We start from the raw sequence: 17,097 nt of genomic DNA on the forward strand, positions 1-17,097 counted from the left end.
TAACATGCTCCAATGATCATAGTGACCATCAAAGCGAGGAATTGCAGGTTGCACAAAAGTTTCTGATGCCATGAGAGTTGCTGCTGCAATACAAGAGTGAGTAGAAGAGAGCTGCTGCTCAGTGAAGACTTTCTACACGACCTCTGTTTTTTTTTTCTCTCTCTGTGGCTCTGATACCAAATGTAAACTCAAAGACAGTAGACTGAAATTGATTTAACTTGATTGATAGTAATTGACTGAGTTGAAAACAATTTAAAATAGAATAAACAAAACTGACTTAGCACATAACTTGGAACAACACGTTCCATGGCTAACAGACTTTCACCACTACTGGGATATCCCTACAGACTAGGAAACAACCAAACAACTAAGTCCCATAAGAATAGGACAACATACACCAACTTATTCAATAATTAATAAGTAAATAATAATAAACTTTAACAGTTTTGGCTATTAACAGCAAATAATATATCATGCACATGTTAATTTGTTTGGCTTATTGGTGATTGGTCTATACCATTATAGATACTTTTCAATAAAGAGTTGGGATATCAAAATGTTGTTTGTTAGTGCTGAATTTCTTTTATTTCAGAGGTTTACAAGAATAATGGGTATCTCATGGTTTCTTTCAAATCGAACTGTCCTAATTAGTTATTCAATTTCAATTTTAAATCTTAGAGGGCCTAACAATATGTAAGTTGGGGGTATGATTGTTATTGCTTCTCAGTAACAATATGTAAGTGAGGTTATGGTTGTTACTGCTTATCAGTAACAATATGTAAGTGAGGGCTATGATTGTTCAGTAATAATATGTAAGTGGGACTATGGTCGTTACTGCTTGTTCGTAACAATATGTAAGTAGGGTATGATTGTTATTGTAACAATATGTAAGTAAAAGTATGGTTGTTACTAATAAGTAATAACAATATATAAGTGAGACTATGATTATTACTGACAAGCAGTAATAATATGTAAATGGGGCTATGATTGTTACTACTTGTCAATAACAATATATAAATGGGGGTTGTGGTTGTTACTATTTATTAGTAACAATTTATAAATAAGGGATATGATTGTTACTGATTGTTAGTAACAATATGTAAGTGGGGCTATGATTGTTACTACTTGTGAGTATTAATATATAAGTGGGGACTATGGTTGTGTCAGTAACAATATGTAAGTGTGAGACTATGGTTGTTACTGATTGCCAGTAACAATATGTAAATGAGGTTATAATTGTATATTTGTATATGTAAGAGGCTATGATTTGTATAAGTTGCCTTGTTTTTAGGTTTTTTTGCATAGTAAAAAATTGAAAATAGCTATTGTTTGATATTGCCACTGTTGGTTTTTTTCTTGTTTAATGTGAAAAAAAAAAAAATTGGCGTTCAAAAAAAATATTGGAAAAAATTATTGTAGTGCGCTACAGTGTTCTGCTACGGCGTTACTGTAGCTGTTGGACTGTTAAAAAGTGGGCCGGTACAGTAAAATACTGTAGCAGTTGGGCCTTAAAAACAATCTATTTTATGAAATGGACTTTAAAAAAAAAACCCAAAATTTTTTACATGTTGGAGTGCATGATAACCTTTTTAGAATGCCAATAACATTATCCTTTAAAATTTAGTGATTTGTCAGAGAGAGAGAAATCTGAAATCAACATTAATTGCATAATGGTAAAACTTGTAAATAATAAAAAACTAATGGATTATTGTTATCCTATGTGGCCTAAGATTTTAAATATGAGTTTTTTTTTTTTTGGCAGAAGATATGGGCTTTAGTTATTAAGAAAAATGTAATCACTACTACAATAATGCTAATAGACGACACTACCTAGACAACGGTTGTTTTAAAACAGTTGTGTAGTTTTAACAGATAACGGTTTTAAAAAAAATGTTGTATTTATGCATAAAATCCAATGGTTTTGAGAGGGGTAAATTTTTTGGTTTTGCCTACACAATGATTTTAAGTTACGACCATTGTGTAAGCGAAAGAAAATGAAAAAACCGGTCTACAGTAATTTCATTAAAAAAATTTATTGTGCACTGAACTTGTTGCCGTCCTTCGATATTTTCACTTTCCCTCTCAATGTTCATTCTTCCCACCCTTAGGTCATAAACCCAGCAATGTTTATTACCAAAACCAAAAGAGATATGAGAGATAAGTCATCATCTGCTCCAAATGCACCCACCTGACCTCCAACGACCTCACAAGCCCGACCCTCTGAGAGATAAGCCACCCATCGATCTGCTCTTTCTTCTCATTTCCTTATTATTGAAGCTCGACCCTCACCCTCAGTTCTCACTCTCTTTCTCGCCGCCCTCTCTCTCGTCGCATCCTTTCCTTCTCGCCACCGAGACACCGTCGCGTCCTCTATTCCCTCACTTTGCAACACCGTTCACTACTGCGCGCATCTCACCTTCTCTCTATCACTTTCGCGCTCAGCCCTCCGTCTAATCGAGTTTCTGTCGCTCTCGATCTACTCTCTCTCTTTCTCCCTCGATTTGCTCTCTTTCTCCCTCGATCTGCTCTCTCTCTTCCTTTCAAACCCTCTCGATATGCTCACGATTCTCAAACCCTCTCGATCTGCTCGCGATTTGGGGTTTTCGTTGAGAAGGTTTGGGGTTTTCTATGACATTCTTACTGTTTCAAGGTTAGGTTCTTTTTCTTTTTTTGAGTTTCTGGATCTTTTATTCTTTAGATGTTTTTTATTTTCGTTTTCTAGGGCTTTTGATTTTCATTTTTGGGGCCAAGTTGTGATGGGATTTTCAAGTACGTGTTTGCTTAGTTTTAGAGCATTCATGGAGGAGCATTATAGGTTGTGACTTGTGAGAAGGTACTGATATTCAGCTTATAGCTAGGTTGTTTAGTACTTCGCATCAGTTTTTATATATAATATCTCATACTTTTTTGTATATAATATATATCTCTTGATGATGATTATAGATAACTGGCAAGGCTTATATACTGGATGAGATTATAAACACCAGAATAAAAGATGCGAAAAGGGCATTGCGGATAAGCAATCAAGATGTTGGTAGTGCAGTTAATTTTCTTGTTGAACAGAAGGAGAAGAAAGCCCAAAAACGGGAAGAAGAAATTCGGCGACGGAATGAAATTATGTGGGTGTCTTACTAGAATTGAATTTTCTTTGAATTTATCAGTCTGTACTGTTAATTAAACCAACAAATTGGCAGGGAGCAAAAGAAGTATGGAACAACGCCCTTGAAGAAAGCTGTGGATCTCCAGAATTTGGGTCAATTGGTCTCCATTGGGTAAGCAAGCCAGAACAATATAGTTGTTCAACACAGCGACCAAGTATGATTGAGAAATAAATTAATAAGTCTAATTTGGCATATAATACTCTTTTATATGCACAATCATACTTACAAATGCATGTTTGTTTAAGCAATAATGTATCAATTCTATTTAAGAAGACCCATTTAGAGGATTGAAATGCAGTATGTAATTACCATATCTAATTTGGCATATAATACTCTTTTACATGCACAATCATACTTACATACAAATTATTCACATGGACGTCAGTTACAACATCATATTTAGCTACTGTCACACCAGTAAAGGATTCTTAAATAGAATTGAAGATTTTTATGTGGTGATAAAATCCCTACCTAATTTCTTAATGGTCTAGTAGCTTAAACCCTCTCAGTACCTCACCCATGTAAAAGATTTTATTGATTTGTTTCTTATAAACACCAGAATCTTTGGGCACTTATTATTCATGTATTTTAAATAATTAAACTTTGGGTATTTACATACCAATATAATTAAAATCTTTTATTCTGGTAGCCAAAAAAAGATTGCAATAAAATCTTTTAATTATTTTGGTGTAGGTGTTTATTCTAATCCTTCTCTATAGTTACCCCTCCGCCTGACTCAACAGAGGATTCGAATCCAAAAGGTTCGGTTCAAGATGTTGATAAAAGAATTCGAGCTTCTAAAAAGAAGTTATTATTTATCATCCATTTACCTTTGCCTGGAAATGATATGTTGACTCTCTATGTTCCATGTTCTAGTAGGACTGTGAAACTTCTTTGGTAGTCAAGGAAATATGTAGCCATTTCCTTTTGGGGTGTCATAATTTTCTTCCTTTTATGTCAAATTGTCAATTAAACACCAGAATCTTGGGTACTTATTATTCATGTATTTTAAATAATTAATCTTTGGGTATTTGACATACCACTTTAAACTTTTCTTTTGTGCAATATATTGTGAATCTTGTATTAGCATTCCAGTTGATGGAATTTCTAGCTGTTAGATTTGTCAAAGCATGCATCCCAATGGATTTTCAAGTGTTTGCTTAGTTTTAGAGCATTCATGGAGGAGCATTATAGGTTGTGACTTGTGAGAAGGTACTAATATTCAGCTTATAGGTTGTTTAGTACTTCGCATCAGTTTTTATATATAATATCTCATACTTTTTTGTATATAATATATATCTCTTGATGATGATTATAGATAACTGGCAAGGCTTATATACTGGATGAGATTATCAAATATGTTCAATCACCACAGAATCAAGTGTAGAGAGAGACAAGAGAAGCTTGAGCAAGCTTTTACTTTGTTTTTTATTTTCCTTTTTCTTGCTCTTAGTGCCTCGCAGCAAAACTATGTGGTATCGTAGATTATATGCAAGTCTTATTTTGATGGGCTCATTAATATCAATGAGTTGATGGACTTTTGTTTACATTCTATCATATAATTCCAATTGGAAGCTATATTCAAGTAGCAATATATTTTTTTTCTGTTTTTATTTGACTTTTTGTACGGGGTGGACTCATTAAGATGCATTACCTATTTGTACACAGGATGCTTCATTTTCTGATACTTTTATTTAATCTTTTTTAAAAGAAACAGAAACTTTATTGCTACAAACAGTAAAATTAAAAAGCAGTGGACAAGAAATTCATTCTAGTGAGACAATACAAACACTACTACACTTTGTAATGTAAAACAGTGTAACTACAACTTGATGCTTTATGGCTGTCATTGATTTTCATTTTATGTCCTAAGCTCGGTATCTGATCATTAAGATATTGTACTGAAAAGTGTGGTATGTCTTTTCTGCTTTTTCTAGCATGGCAGCTGATAGTGAATTTATCTATTTTCTTTGTTCTCATTAAGCTTTAAGTATTGACTATTAATATAAATAATTTGTGCAAATCATTTTTGCAATATTGATTCGCTACCAATATCATCTTTAAATTGCTCATCATTTGTGGACTTTAGTTTTGGTATGTCAATAAGTGAATGACAAGAGCAATCCAGTGAAGCAATGATGATCATCATGTGAGTTATATCACAATTCACCCTTTAATATGCTAGCTGAACTTGTACTTTTAAGTTTATACCTTGATGCAAGTATGTGGTTTGGTCAAAGTATCTTGAATTTGAGTTGCAAATATATGAGTTTGAGTTAGTGTGGGCTCAAAAATGACATGGACTGTGCATGCTCAAAAATATATGAGTTTGAGTTTAAGTTTGATTAATGCATTTCTCAATCTTTTACAGGGAAGAGTAAGTGTTGCTGTTCATCGGTTTCAATGGTTCAGAAATAATATCTTCGAAACTAGATGGTAGGTACATGAAATTCCATTACTTAAAGTGAAGCTTCCATTCAAATTGGCAGTACTTAGTTATATGATAGTGTTAGTAGATTAGTCTCCTTAAATCTTAATCTGGAGGGTCTATTTTAATAGTGTGGGTGGTCTTAACTATTCTATTGATAACAATAAGTTATTGTGTTATATTCAATTGAAGTATAATCTGGGAGGGTCTATTTGTGGACTTCGCTTTTGGTATGTTTATTTGCTGGTTATGTGAGTAAATGTTGTGTGGTTAGGTCCATGTTTGTATCTTGCCAAGCCATAAAAGGAAAAAGACAAAAAAGAAATAATGTGATGACTGGGCAAAATTTTGTTTAAGGGATGTCTAGTTTGGTGACTCACTTGATTGAGTCTCCTAATGCTAAACTATAACAGAACAATAATTTAAAGTGAAGCTACTATAAATGTTATGCCACAGTCACTTGTCTAACCTGTTAGATGAAAATGATTTTCTAGACATTTTATAATTACATATATAATAAGGGCATAAACAAAACTTATCTAATCCAAACTGTTATTGTACATATTCAGATGTGTGCTATGACATGGCTTGAATCTAAATAACTGCATCCCTCCTTGGTCTTTGAATGTTTTTGCCAGTACGTGTTTGCCCTTAAGCTTAGCTGAGGTCAAAGTGGGGTAAGTTGGAGTTGCAATACGTCTTGCAGTTAAGTCTCATGAAGAATAAAAAAAAAAAATTAAGTCCTTAAGTACCCTTGCAAACATTTTTCATGAGTTATTTCTTCTTCTCCTGCCAATTATATGCTTTCCTCATTAGCTCTATATAAAAAGTGTCATTCTGTAAGCTTCTTATTCTCAAAAGCTGCATGGGCACATGTATTGCATGTCATTAATGCTAATGTTGATGAACTTTCTCATGTTTGGTTAAAAATGGGAAAGTAGGACTCTTCGTTGCAATTTTGTGGTATGTAGTGTCTTGGGAGTAGACATTAGCATATAACTTCCTTATTGGATGCTTTAGTTGTAAAAACTTATTATTTATTTTTATTATTAATTTCTTAAATGTGCTTTGGTTGTATGTCTTTTGTGTTGAAGTGGCTTTTGCTTCATGAGTAGAGTGTCAAAACTCTGTCATCCTTGAGGAACTTGTTTGTTTTCTTCATCTGTCTTCCAATGTGGGAAGAAACAAAGTACTTTGTACGTGGTTCCAATTTAGAAATATCTTCACTGTTTGAATGAATTAAATTTTGCAGCATGGTTATTAATGGGTGGGAGCTCATGATTCCTTTAGCCTTCTTTGCTGGAACATAATACTATTTCTTAACCTCTTTCAAATATTCTTGCTTTTATAATAAGACAAGAAAAAAGAAGTTGGAGGTAATCTGAACATAAAAGTACCAAATGCTTATAGATGGCCTTTTTTTTTTTTCCTGAAGTTGTGGCTATCACTATCACTTTCTATTCATTAATATCACTTGACTAATATATTTCAAGTCTAAATATTCAGACCCATTTGACTAATATCCTGAGCTTAATGAGTATTCCTTGATAATGCCTCCCTGAAAAAGAAGCTCATTTGTTTTTGTAGGTCAGACACTTCAAGCTGGCCAAAGAAGAATCTGTGATCTTTCTTCCAGGTCAGACACTTCAAAACATAAATAGTATAGAATATTATCTTATCTTATCGCTCTACGGTTTTAATTGCCTTTGCATCTGAAATGTTTTGATGAATCTATTTGCTGGCAGTCAACAATTCATTAATCTTTTCATTTTTTTAAAACTCTCCTATTCGATCAGTTGAGCAATTTGCATCTTTGTAAACATTCCCTAAGGTCCATCTAAAGTTTATTAGGATCTTTTTATCCTTGAGTTACTCATTTGGTACGCAAATTAAGTTGCAGCTTCGATTAAGTACATTGACTTCCATTAGATTGTAATTAAGTTGTATGTATATTGAATTGTAGATGAGGAGGAGAGGAAGTACAAGGGTTGCAAAATAAGCTTTGTATTCAATAGCTCGATGTGTGGCTGTTATTTGCCTTGCTACTAGTGATAAGCTAACTAGGTTGTGTAGACATGCATTATTTTTGGTACATATATGCTAGGGGCAGTTTATCGACTAATCTTGCAAATTCAGTTATTTTGGTATGTATATGGCTGACTTTGCATGATTACTTAGCTTAGACCATGCCATGGCTTTTATTGAGTTTAAAATCTGGTTTTCATGCTGAATACAGCTATAGAAGATCTGGAAGAAACTTGATTAATGATAGACACGCTTGTATGTATTTTGAATTGCAGATGAGGAGGAGAGGAAGTGCTAGTTTAGAATTGCCAAGGACACTTCAAAATGGAGTCATTTTATGATGCAAGATGAGCAGGAAAGAAGAACAAGTCAGACAACCAATAATCTATCATTTCTTACTTTGTCTTTTTCTATCTTTAGTTTCCTTGTAGTGTTTGAGTGACATTATAGTTTGTGTAATTGTACAAGTACTTTTTTTATATGTATAGCTATCAAGCTACTTTCAATTAATTTTTAGGGTGTTAATATTAGCAAGGGATGTGTGAATGAGTTTGCTATGACTTTGTAAACTCCAATTCCAATTTAATGAATTCATGGATCTTTTTGAGCTGTCCATAGTTGTGGATTTAATTGGATGCAAGCAGGGATTTAGTGAGATTTAATTCCAATTGGATGCAAGCAGAGCTGTTAAATTTTGAATCAAACAAACAACAGTTGTCAATTTAAAAATATTGTGTTAGTCAAACCTAGACAACGATTTTAGTTGAATAACCATTGTGTTGGTCAAACCTAGACAACGGTTTTAGAGGAAAACAAGTTGTGGATAGTGAAATAACACAACGGTTTTAGGTTATAAACGGATGTGTATATGTGATTAAAACAACATTTTTTAGTTAAATCTGTTGTTGGCATATGAATTACACAACGGTTTTAGATTATCAACAGATGTGTATATGCTTTACTAACAACATTTTTTAGCCAAGACTGTTGTTGAGTGCCTCTACTAACAACATTCCTACCAAATTTAACCTGAATTATGTAACGGTTTTTATAAAAAATGATGTTTAAAGATACATCGGACAACGTTTATAGCATATAACTATTGTTAGACATCAGCTACTACAATAGTTTTATATCTATAAACGTTGTGTATTCTATTGCGAGACAACTGTTTGGACGAAAATCAAGGTTTTTGATGGACTTTATACAACAGTTTTAAATTATAACTGTTGTATGTACTAACTCAGACAACAGTTAAAAACCGTTGTCTAAATATACTATAGTCGTCACTCGCCTAGACGACGGAATTTTGGGTAAATAGACAACGGTTTTTCACCGTTGTCTATTTATATTATTGTAGTAGTGAATGGTGTTACACTCTATAAAAAATTAATTTAAAGGGCTAAATTAATTTAGGATAGTTTAATTTGAAGAGTGAGTGCTGTGTTCGGTTTTGTGTGAGAAAGAGAGCAGTTCACTCTTTAAATGAAGGGTTAAATACAAAAATGGTCCACGAACTTTACAATGAATCTCAATTTAGTCCACTAACTATAAAAAGTGTCAATTTGGTCTACAAACTTTTCAAGTTGTACCTAGGGATGGCAAAAATCTGTTGAGTGCTCATTTTACACTATTTTATGATACTAACTCCCTAACTCAGAGTGCAAGAACTCGATATTTTGTGTGTTGTTAGTTTGTTTTTGTTTTTATAGGATAAAATGAGCAAAGAAGAGAAAAGGAGCCAAAAGGACCATTTTTAGACATTTCCTAGTCAAACTAGGAAAACGAGAGAAATCCTGGTCAAACCAGGAAAGGGGCCGAAATCCTAGTCGAATGAGGATTCCTAGTCACACTAGGAAACATCAAGTTCAGAACCATCATTGCGGAGCCAGAAATGAGAAATCCTGATTGGAACAGGAAATCCTGGTTGAACTAGGAAACCTAACCCAATTAGGGAAAGGAGCCCTAGTCACACTAGGAGACCCCAGGGGCATTATGGTCATTACGAGAATTCGAAATGGATAAGGAATCCTTCATTTACAAGAAATCCTAGTCACACTAGGAAATGTTGGTCAAAGTCAACTCTACAAAGTCAAGGTTCCAGAAGCTTCTAGAAGGTGGTGGACATCCATGGAAATAAATGGAGGGAAGAAAGGAATTCAAATTCAAATGGAGATGAGGGGCAAAATGGGAAGTAAAAGTTAATGGTCAAGGGTCAACTATGACAAAGTCAACAAGTCAAATGGGCCATGGGCCTATACAATGCCGAATTTTGAAGGAGCCATGCATGCATGCATGCACCAGCCCAAGAGGAAGTCCATGCGCAAGCCCAAGCCTATCAGCCATGCGCAAAACCCTAGGGGGCTGGTGTGTGTCACTTAAGCCCAAGTCATGCAGCCCACAAGCCAAAGCCCAAGAAATCCTAGCTGAAAAAGAAGTCAAAACCCTGCAAAATAGAGCACCAATTTCGACAGCAATTCTGTAATTCTCCAGAACGAATCAGGTAGCATGCCATATATGGTTGGAAAGATACGGATGTTAGCTTTGCAGGGAATTTTACGGATTTCAATTCCGAGTTTTCTAGCTCAAGATATGGCCATTTTAGTGGAGGTAGTGCAGCAGTTCCGCGAGCTGAAAAAGGAGTTACGCCCAAAAAGAGCCCAAATCAGCCCAAGGCCCATGCTTGGCCGAAAATTATAAGCCTTGGTGTGCAAGGAATGCACTTATCCCACATTGAAGAGAAAGAGAAATCTCAGCCCCACTCTCCTCTATAAATACATCTTTACAACTCAAGGAGAGGGTTCTGTTCTCTTTGTTCCTCTTTAATTTTCAGAAACCCTAGCTAGCCTCCTTCTCTTTCTTTTATTTTTCTGAAGCAAACCCTAGCAGCCACCATCTCTTTCTTGTTCTTCTTGTGCCGCAGCCACCATCTCTCTTCTCTTTATTTTTCTTCTTTTCTTTTGTGGCCGAAACCTACCAGCCACCTTTGTTTGTGTGCCTTCTATTTTTGCGCTGAGTTGAAGACGGAGAAGGAAGCCGAGCCACAGCCACCACATTCAGCCACGCATCACCACCTTGCTGCCACCTTGCCGAGCACCTCAGCCTCCTTGCCGTGGAGCCCAAGGCCGAGCAGCAGCCCATCACGCCGCCACCTTGCAGCCACACCGTCCGAGGGTGGAGCCGCCTCCACCTCGTCATCCGTGGCCTGATTTCTTCCTCCCTTCCTTTTATTTTCATTGTCTTAATTATGCTTTATTTATTTATGGTTTTAATTATGTGTAACTGAATATTGGGCTAGGGCTAGGATGAAGCCCTAGCGATGCTGCTTACTCTCACTATGGATTATTGATTTTTAATTATTTACATGTTGACAAATCTTGGATCTCTGTTTAAATTGAATCTATTTGTTTCGCATCTTTGACTGATCACCTTAGGTTGCATGCATCTAGATATTTGTTGTGAAACTAAATAAGCTCGAAAGGATGATAGTTTCAATAGGCAACAAATGGATATCCTAAGATAATATTCATGAGAAAAGAGATCATAGATGACATACAGTACATTAATTTGGAGCCATGCGCTATGTGTTTGTCACTCTCACAGATCGTAACGACTCTTGCATGGGTAACAGCTGCCTTAGCTTAGAACTAGGGAACATGCAAGTTAACTGGCTAAGGAAGGCCCAAGAAGCTCTTAGTTTATGCACAGTAAGGGGAGTAATTGCTAAAAGTAACTAGCCAAACCTTTTAGTAGACGAACTTTGTTGACATGTTTATATATTGATTGTTAATATCCATAGTAGAGTGAATGGTATGCTAGTGGTGGATTCTGATCCCTAGTGTTTCTTTATTATTGTTTTATCCAAATTCATTCAGTTGTTATTTTAAAGTTTTGTCATTTCTCTGTTCGTTTAGTTAGCCTTAAAAACCAATCAAAACCCCCCATTTGCGTGTGTGAGTTAGAGTTGATTTAATCGAATTTAATTAAGTTAGTGATCATAACACTAGTACAATTCCCTGTGGGATCGACCTCGTATTTGTAAGCTTTGCTACTCCGCGATCCGTGCACTTGCGAGTTAACCTAGAGTTCAGAAAAGGTTATTTAATTTGCTCTAGGAAAACATACAACAAGTTTTTGGCGCCGTTGCCGGGGAATTGTTATTTGTGTTGATTGCTAGTTTAATTAACTTTAGTTAAGTCATTTTAGTTAGGTTTTATTTTCTGTTTTCATTATTGGTTCTTGCTGATTTCTCTTATTTCTAAGGTACAATGGAAGAGTCAAATTCGAAGATCACCCCCCTTTCACGTGCAGAAGGCCAAAAGGTGTTGAGTGCGTACAAGGGCAGGCCGAGACTCAATTGGACACCGTTAAGGATGAGGTCAACTCTTGTGTCGCCGAGAGGGAGTGAATCTGAAGAAGTATACGAAGAAGAGAAATCAGAAGAGGAAGTCGAGGAGACCCTGCAGCCGAAAGCCTCTCAAATGGGAATACCTTTGAGTGATTATTCGTCTCCAACGCTTCTAGCTCAACCAACGTGCATTGCTTACTCTCAAGTGGAAGCTGATTTTGAACTTTCAAGTGGGACAATCAAACTTCTTCCATCATTTCATGGGTTAGAAGGAGAGGATCCCTACATGCATCTTAAGGAATTTCATGCGATATGCGAGATTGGCAAGCTGAGGGGGTTGAGCGATGATCAAAGGAAGTTAAGGTTATTTCCATTCTCTCTTAAAGATAAAGCTAAACAGTGGTTGTTTTCCTTGCAGGTCGCTTCAATTACAACATGGGAGGAACTGGCATCTAAGTTTCTTCTGAGGTTCTATCCAGTTAGCAAGACTATCATCATGAGGAAGCAGATCTTAGGGTTTACACAATCAGAGGACGAAGTGTTTCATGAGAGTTGGGAAAGGTATCAAGAGCTTCTGACTTCGTGTCCGCACCATAATCTTGCCCCGTGGATGCAGATTGAGTATTTTTATGAGGGTCTATTGGATCAAGATCGTAATATGGTGGATATGACATGTGGAGGAGCACTGAAAAAGAAGACTTTTGAGGAAGCATGGACACTCTTTGATACATTGGCGTTGAATTCACAACAGTGGAATAGACGGAAAAGAGTGGAAAAGAAATCAGCTATGGAAGCTGAGATGTCTGAGCTTAAGCAGATGATGCAGGTTCTGATGGCAAATCAGGGAGCTAGGTCATCACAAGGAGAGCCATGTTTCGAGGTTGAAAGAGTTCAAGCTAGACCGAGTGTACAGTCCCCAGTTAAGCAACGAAGTACTTATTTGGAGGACATGATTGCTATATTAGCCCAGAGTACAACTTCGATGTCTAAGGATACTAAGACGTTTATGAATAAGACTGAGGAGCAGTTGAGTGTCACAGCTAAAGCTATCTCGAATTTGGAAGCCCAATTGGAACAAGTGACTTTGACTTTGGACAAAGTGGTAAAGGGTGCACCAATTCAGGATAGGGCAGAAGCGATCACTACTTTGAGAAGTGGGAAAGTGATTGACAACAAAGTGGGCACTACTCAAGATGATAATGCAGGCAATGAGGATGAAGTTGAGATATTAGAGCCTGAACAAGTGGAAAAGTACAAGAGGGATAAAGTTAAGGTTAAGGATGAGGAAGAGGAGGAAAGAAAGAAGCAAGAAAAGCACATTGCTACACGTGCTAGCAAGAAGGCCGAGATTACTTCCTCTATTCCAAGAGCTCCGTTGCCTTTCCCTCAACATCAATGGAAGCAGAGTAAGGATGAGCAAGCCAAGGAAATTTTGGAGATGTTTAAGAAGGTGGAAATCAACATTCCTCTGCTTGATGCTATTCAGCAGATTCCTAAGTATGCCAAGTTTTTGAAGGAATTGTGCACACACAAGAGGAAATTCAAAGAGCATGAGCAGGTGTGTTTGAGTGAAGAAGTCAGTGCGGTTTTGCAAAGGAAGCTGCCACCAAAGTTGAAAGACCCTGGCAGTTTTACGATTCCATGTTTGGTGGGGAATCATAAGTTTGAGAAGGCATTGCTGGATTTGGGAGCAAGTATTAATCTGATGCCGTATTCAGTTTTCGCACAGTTGGGCATAGGAGATCTTAAACCTACTAGTGTTACTCTTCAATTGGCAGATCGTTCAGTTAAGGTTCCGAAAGGTGTGGTTGAAGATGTGCTGGTTCGGGTTGCAGATTTGATCATGCCCACTGATTTTATCATTCTTGAAATGGAGGACACCCCAATTAGAGGGAATGAGCTACCGATCATATTGGGAAGACCGTTCATGGCCACAGCGAACACCAAGATTGATGTGAGTAATGGGAAGTTGACAATGTCTGTACTTGGTGAAACCGTTGAGTTTGATGTTTTTGGTGCAATGAAGTATCCAAAGGAGGAGGATGATTGCCTAAGGATTGATAGTTTGGACCCATTGGTTGAGGAAGTGGGCGAAACTAATCTTGCAGAAGATACATTGGAGGTTGCTTTGGGAGCACTCGAGTCTAGTGAGTTGGAAGAAAACGTGGAAACAACTCCTACACGTTTGGAGGGCAACCGACCTCTCAGGAATAAGTGGTTCAACCAGTTTGAAATGCTAGTACCCACTAATCAGAAAACACTTCCTTCTATTGAGCAAGCACCTAAGTTGGAGCTGAAACCGTTACCGGAGCACTTGAAATATGCATTTTTGGGAGAGAATGAGACCTTGCCTGTGATTATTGCAGCTAATTTGAGTGCAAGCGAGGAAGAAAGACTCTTGAGAATTCTGAAGGAAAATCGGTTAGCATTGGGATGGACCATAGCCGATATCAAGGGAATCTCACCCACAGTATGTATGCATAGAATTTTACTTGAGGAGGAATCTAGGCCTACTCGTGATGCTCAAAGAAGACTGAATCCAACTCTGAAGGAAGTTGTGCGTAATGAGGTAATCAAATTGTTGGATGTTGGTATTATTTATCCTATCAGTGATTCGAAGTGGGTTAGTCCTGTTCAAGAAGTGCCAAAGAAAAGTGGTATTACTGTGGTGAAGAATGAGCATAATGAGTTGGTTCCTCAGAGAACGCAAACCGGTTGGCGTGTTTGTATTGACTATCGCAAGCTTAACACCGCAACAAGGAAGGATCATTTTCCTTTGCCATTCATTGACCAGATGTTGGAAAGGTTGGCCGGCCATAGTCACTATTGCTTTTTGGATGGTTATAGTGGGTACAATCAGATTGCTATTGCGCCCGAGGATCAAGAGAATACCACGTTCACATGTCCATTTGGTACATTTGCTTATAGGAGGATGCCATTCGGATTGTGCAATGCGCCCGCAACATTTCAGAGATGCATGATGTCTATTTTCTCTGATATGGTGGAACGAATCATTGAGGTATTTATGGATGATTTTTCTGTTTTTGGTTCGTCTTTTGATGCATGTCTGGATAATTTGTCTTTAGTTCTGAAAAGATGTCAAGAAGCCAATCTAGTGCTTAATTGGGAGAAATGTCACTTCATGGTTCAACAAGGGATAGTATTGGGTCATGTGATTTCAAAGGAGGGCATACAAGTTGATAAGGCCAAGATTGATGTGATTCAGAGATTGCCGCCTCCATCGAGTGTTAAAGAAGTAAGAAGTTTTCTAGGCCATGCTGGGTTTTATAGGAGGTTCATTAAGGACTTTTCCAAGATCTCCAGGCCTTTGTGCACCTTATTGCAAAAAGAGGTGAATTTCGAGTTTAATGAGGATTGCTTGGTTGCATTTAACAAGTTGAAGAAGCTACTCACTTCTGCCCCAATCATTATGCCACCCGATTGGAACTTGCCGTTTGAGCTTATGTGTGATGCAAGTGACTATGCTGTTGGAGCTGTTTTGGGTCAGAGAGTTGAGAAGCTGCCGCATGTGATTTACTATGCAAGTAGGACTCTGAATGATGCTCAATTGAATTATTCTACTACCGAGAAGGAGTTGCTTGCTGTGATCTTTGCCTTGGAGAAATTTAGAAGTTATTTGATTGGGTCTAAGATCATCATCTACACGGATCATGCCGCTCTCAAGTATCTGCTGAATAAGAAAGACGCCAAGCCGAGGTTGATTAGATGGACTCTGTTGCTACAGGAATTTGATATTGAGATCAAGGATAAGAAAGGGTGTGAGAATGTGGTAGCAGACCATTTGAGTAGACTCGTCAATGAGGAACAGTCTGAAGAGGACACACTACCGTTACTAGAGTCATTCCCGGACGAGCAGCTTTTCGCCATTTTGACTACTCCATGGTATGCTGACATAGCGAATTATTTGGCAAGTGGAGTGTTACCCAATGATCTGACACACTACCAAAGGAAGAAGTTCTTGCATGATGTCAGACAATATGTGTGGGATGATCCTTATTTGTTCAAATATGGATCAGATCAGTTGATAAGACGATGTGTACCGGAAATAGAGCAGAGGAATGTCATTGAGATGTGCCATTCTAAAGAATGTGGAGGCCATGGTGGAGGAACTAAGACCGCTTACAAGATTCTTCAAGCAGGTTTCTTTTGGCCTACTATTTTTCATGACTGTCATCAGTTTTACCTCACATGCGATAGATGTCAGAAGATGGGAAATATTTCTGCTCGTGATCAGATGCCGCTGAACTTTATGTTGGAAGTTGAGATCTTTGATGTGTGGGGTTTAGATTTCATGGGGCCATTTCCATCTTCTTTTGGATACGAGTACATTCTGGTGGGAGTTGATTATGTGTCTAAGTGGGTGGAAGCTGTCGCTTGTAGGACTAATGATGCTCGAGTGGTCTTGAATTTCCTTAAGACCAATATCTTTGCACGATTTGGTACCCCGAGAGCAATCATTAGTGATGGGGGGTCGCATTTTTGCAACAAGCTGTTTGAGGCCGTGATGAAGAAATATGGAATAAGGCATAAAGTGGCTACTCCCTACCATCCGCAGACAAGTGGACAAGTGGAAATATCGAATCGTGAGATCAAGTTCATTTTGGAAAGAACAGTGCTCGCCAATAGGAAGGATTGGTCTACCAAGCTTAATGATGTATTATGGGCTTATCGCACCGCTTACAAGACGCCCATTGGAATGTCTCCATTTCGACTGATCTATGGGAAAGCTTGTCATTTACCAGTTGAGCTGGAGCATAAGGCATATTGGGCGATTAAGAAGTTCAATTTTGACATTCATGCCGCTGGTGAGAAAAGGAAGTTGCAACTTAGTGAGCTGGAAGAAATACGACATTTCGCTTATGAGAATGCTAAGTTGTACAAGGAAAGGACCAAGAGGTACCATGATAAGAAGCTACGTCCAAGAGAATTCTTTGTTGGCGGGAAGGTGTTGTTATATGATACAAGATTACGTCTCTTTCCAGGCAAGTTACGTTCAAGATGGACCGGACCTTATGAGGTGGTTCGAGTGTTTCCCTATGGTACAGTTGAACTCAAGAATCCGAAGAATGGGAACACATTTAAGGTTAACGGTCATCGTGTGAAGCCTTTCCTTG

General features: G+C 37.4%; 1 protein-coding gene and 2 long non-coding RNA genes across 4 annotated transcripts; all 3 read left to right on the forward strand.

The window, feature by feature from the left end:
- The first annotated feature begins 2,087 nt into the window (after positions 1-2,087).
- LOC147283552 (uncharacterized) lies at positions 2,088-4,594 on the forward strand. Of its 2 annotated transcripts, XR_015122435.1 has the most exons (5): positions 2,088-2,650; positions 2,786-2,833; positions 2,944-3,119; positions 3,195-3,272; positions 3,855-4,594. It is a non-coding gene; the product is annotated as an uncharacterized LOC147283552 (long non-coding RNA). The 2 variants fall into 2 exon arrangements; XR_015122436.1 differs by lacking the exon at positions 2,786-2,833.
- Positions 4,595-5,057: 463 nt separating this feature from the next.
- Positions 5,058-8,195, forward strand: LOC147283553 (uncharacterized). Its single transcript, XR_015122461.1, has 4 exons — positions 5,058-5,310; positions 5,533-5,597; positions 7,177-7,225; positions 7,890-8,195. It is a non-coding gene; the product is annotated as an uncharacterized LOC147283553 (long non-coding RNA).
- A 4,584-nt stretch (positions 8,196-12,779) lies between these two features.
- Positions 12,780-16,999, forward strand: LOC147283554 (uncharacterized). The gene is made up of 7 exons (XM_086244037.1): positions 12,780-12,995; positions 13,368-14,201; positions 14,463-14,585; positions 15,315-15,507; positions 15,709-16,071; positions 16,324-16,618; positions 16,966-16,999. The coding sequence occupies exons 1-7, from the start codon at positions 12,780-12,782 to the stop codon at positions 16,997-16,999; spliced, it is 2,058 nt and encodes a 685-aa protein (XP_086100163.1).
- The last annotated feature ends 98 nt before the right edge of the window (positions 17,000-17,097 follow it).

The sequence above is a fragment of the Dryas octopetala genome, chromosome 5 (assembly GCF_963921425.1).
Source record: "Dryas octopetala chromosome 5, drDryOcto1.1, whole genome shotgun sequence".
In the NCBI taxonomy this organism is placed as follows: Eukaryota; Viridiplantae; Streptophyta; class Magnoliopsida; order Rosales; family Rosaceae; genus Dryas; species Dryas octopetala.

Coding starts and splice junctions, on each gene's coding strand:
- LOC147283554 (XM_086244037.1), top strand. CDS start 12,780: ATGATGCAGGTTCTGATGGCAAATCAGGGAGCTAGGTCATCACAAGGA. Junction 14,586..15,314: donor CTATCAGTGATTCGAAGTGG/GTTAGTCCTGTT, acceptor TTGCAAAAAGAG/GTGAATTTCGAGTTTAATGA. Junction 16,619..16,965: donor CTCGCCAATAGGAAGGATTG/GTCTACCAAGCT, acceptor GTCTCTTTCCAG/GCAAGTTACGTTCAAGATGG.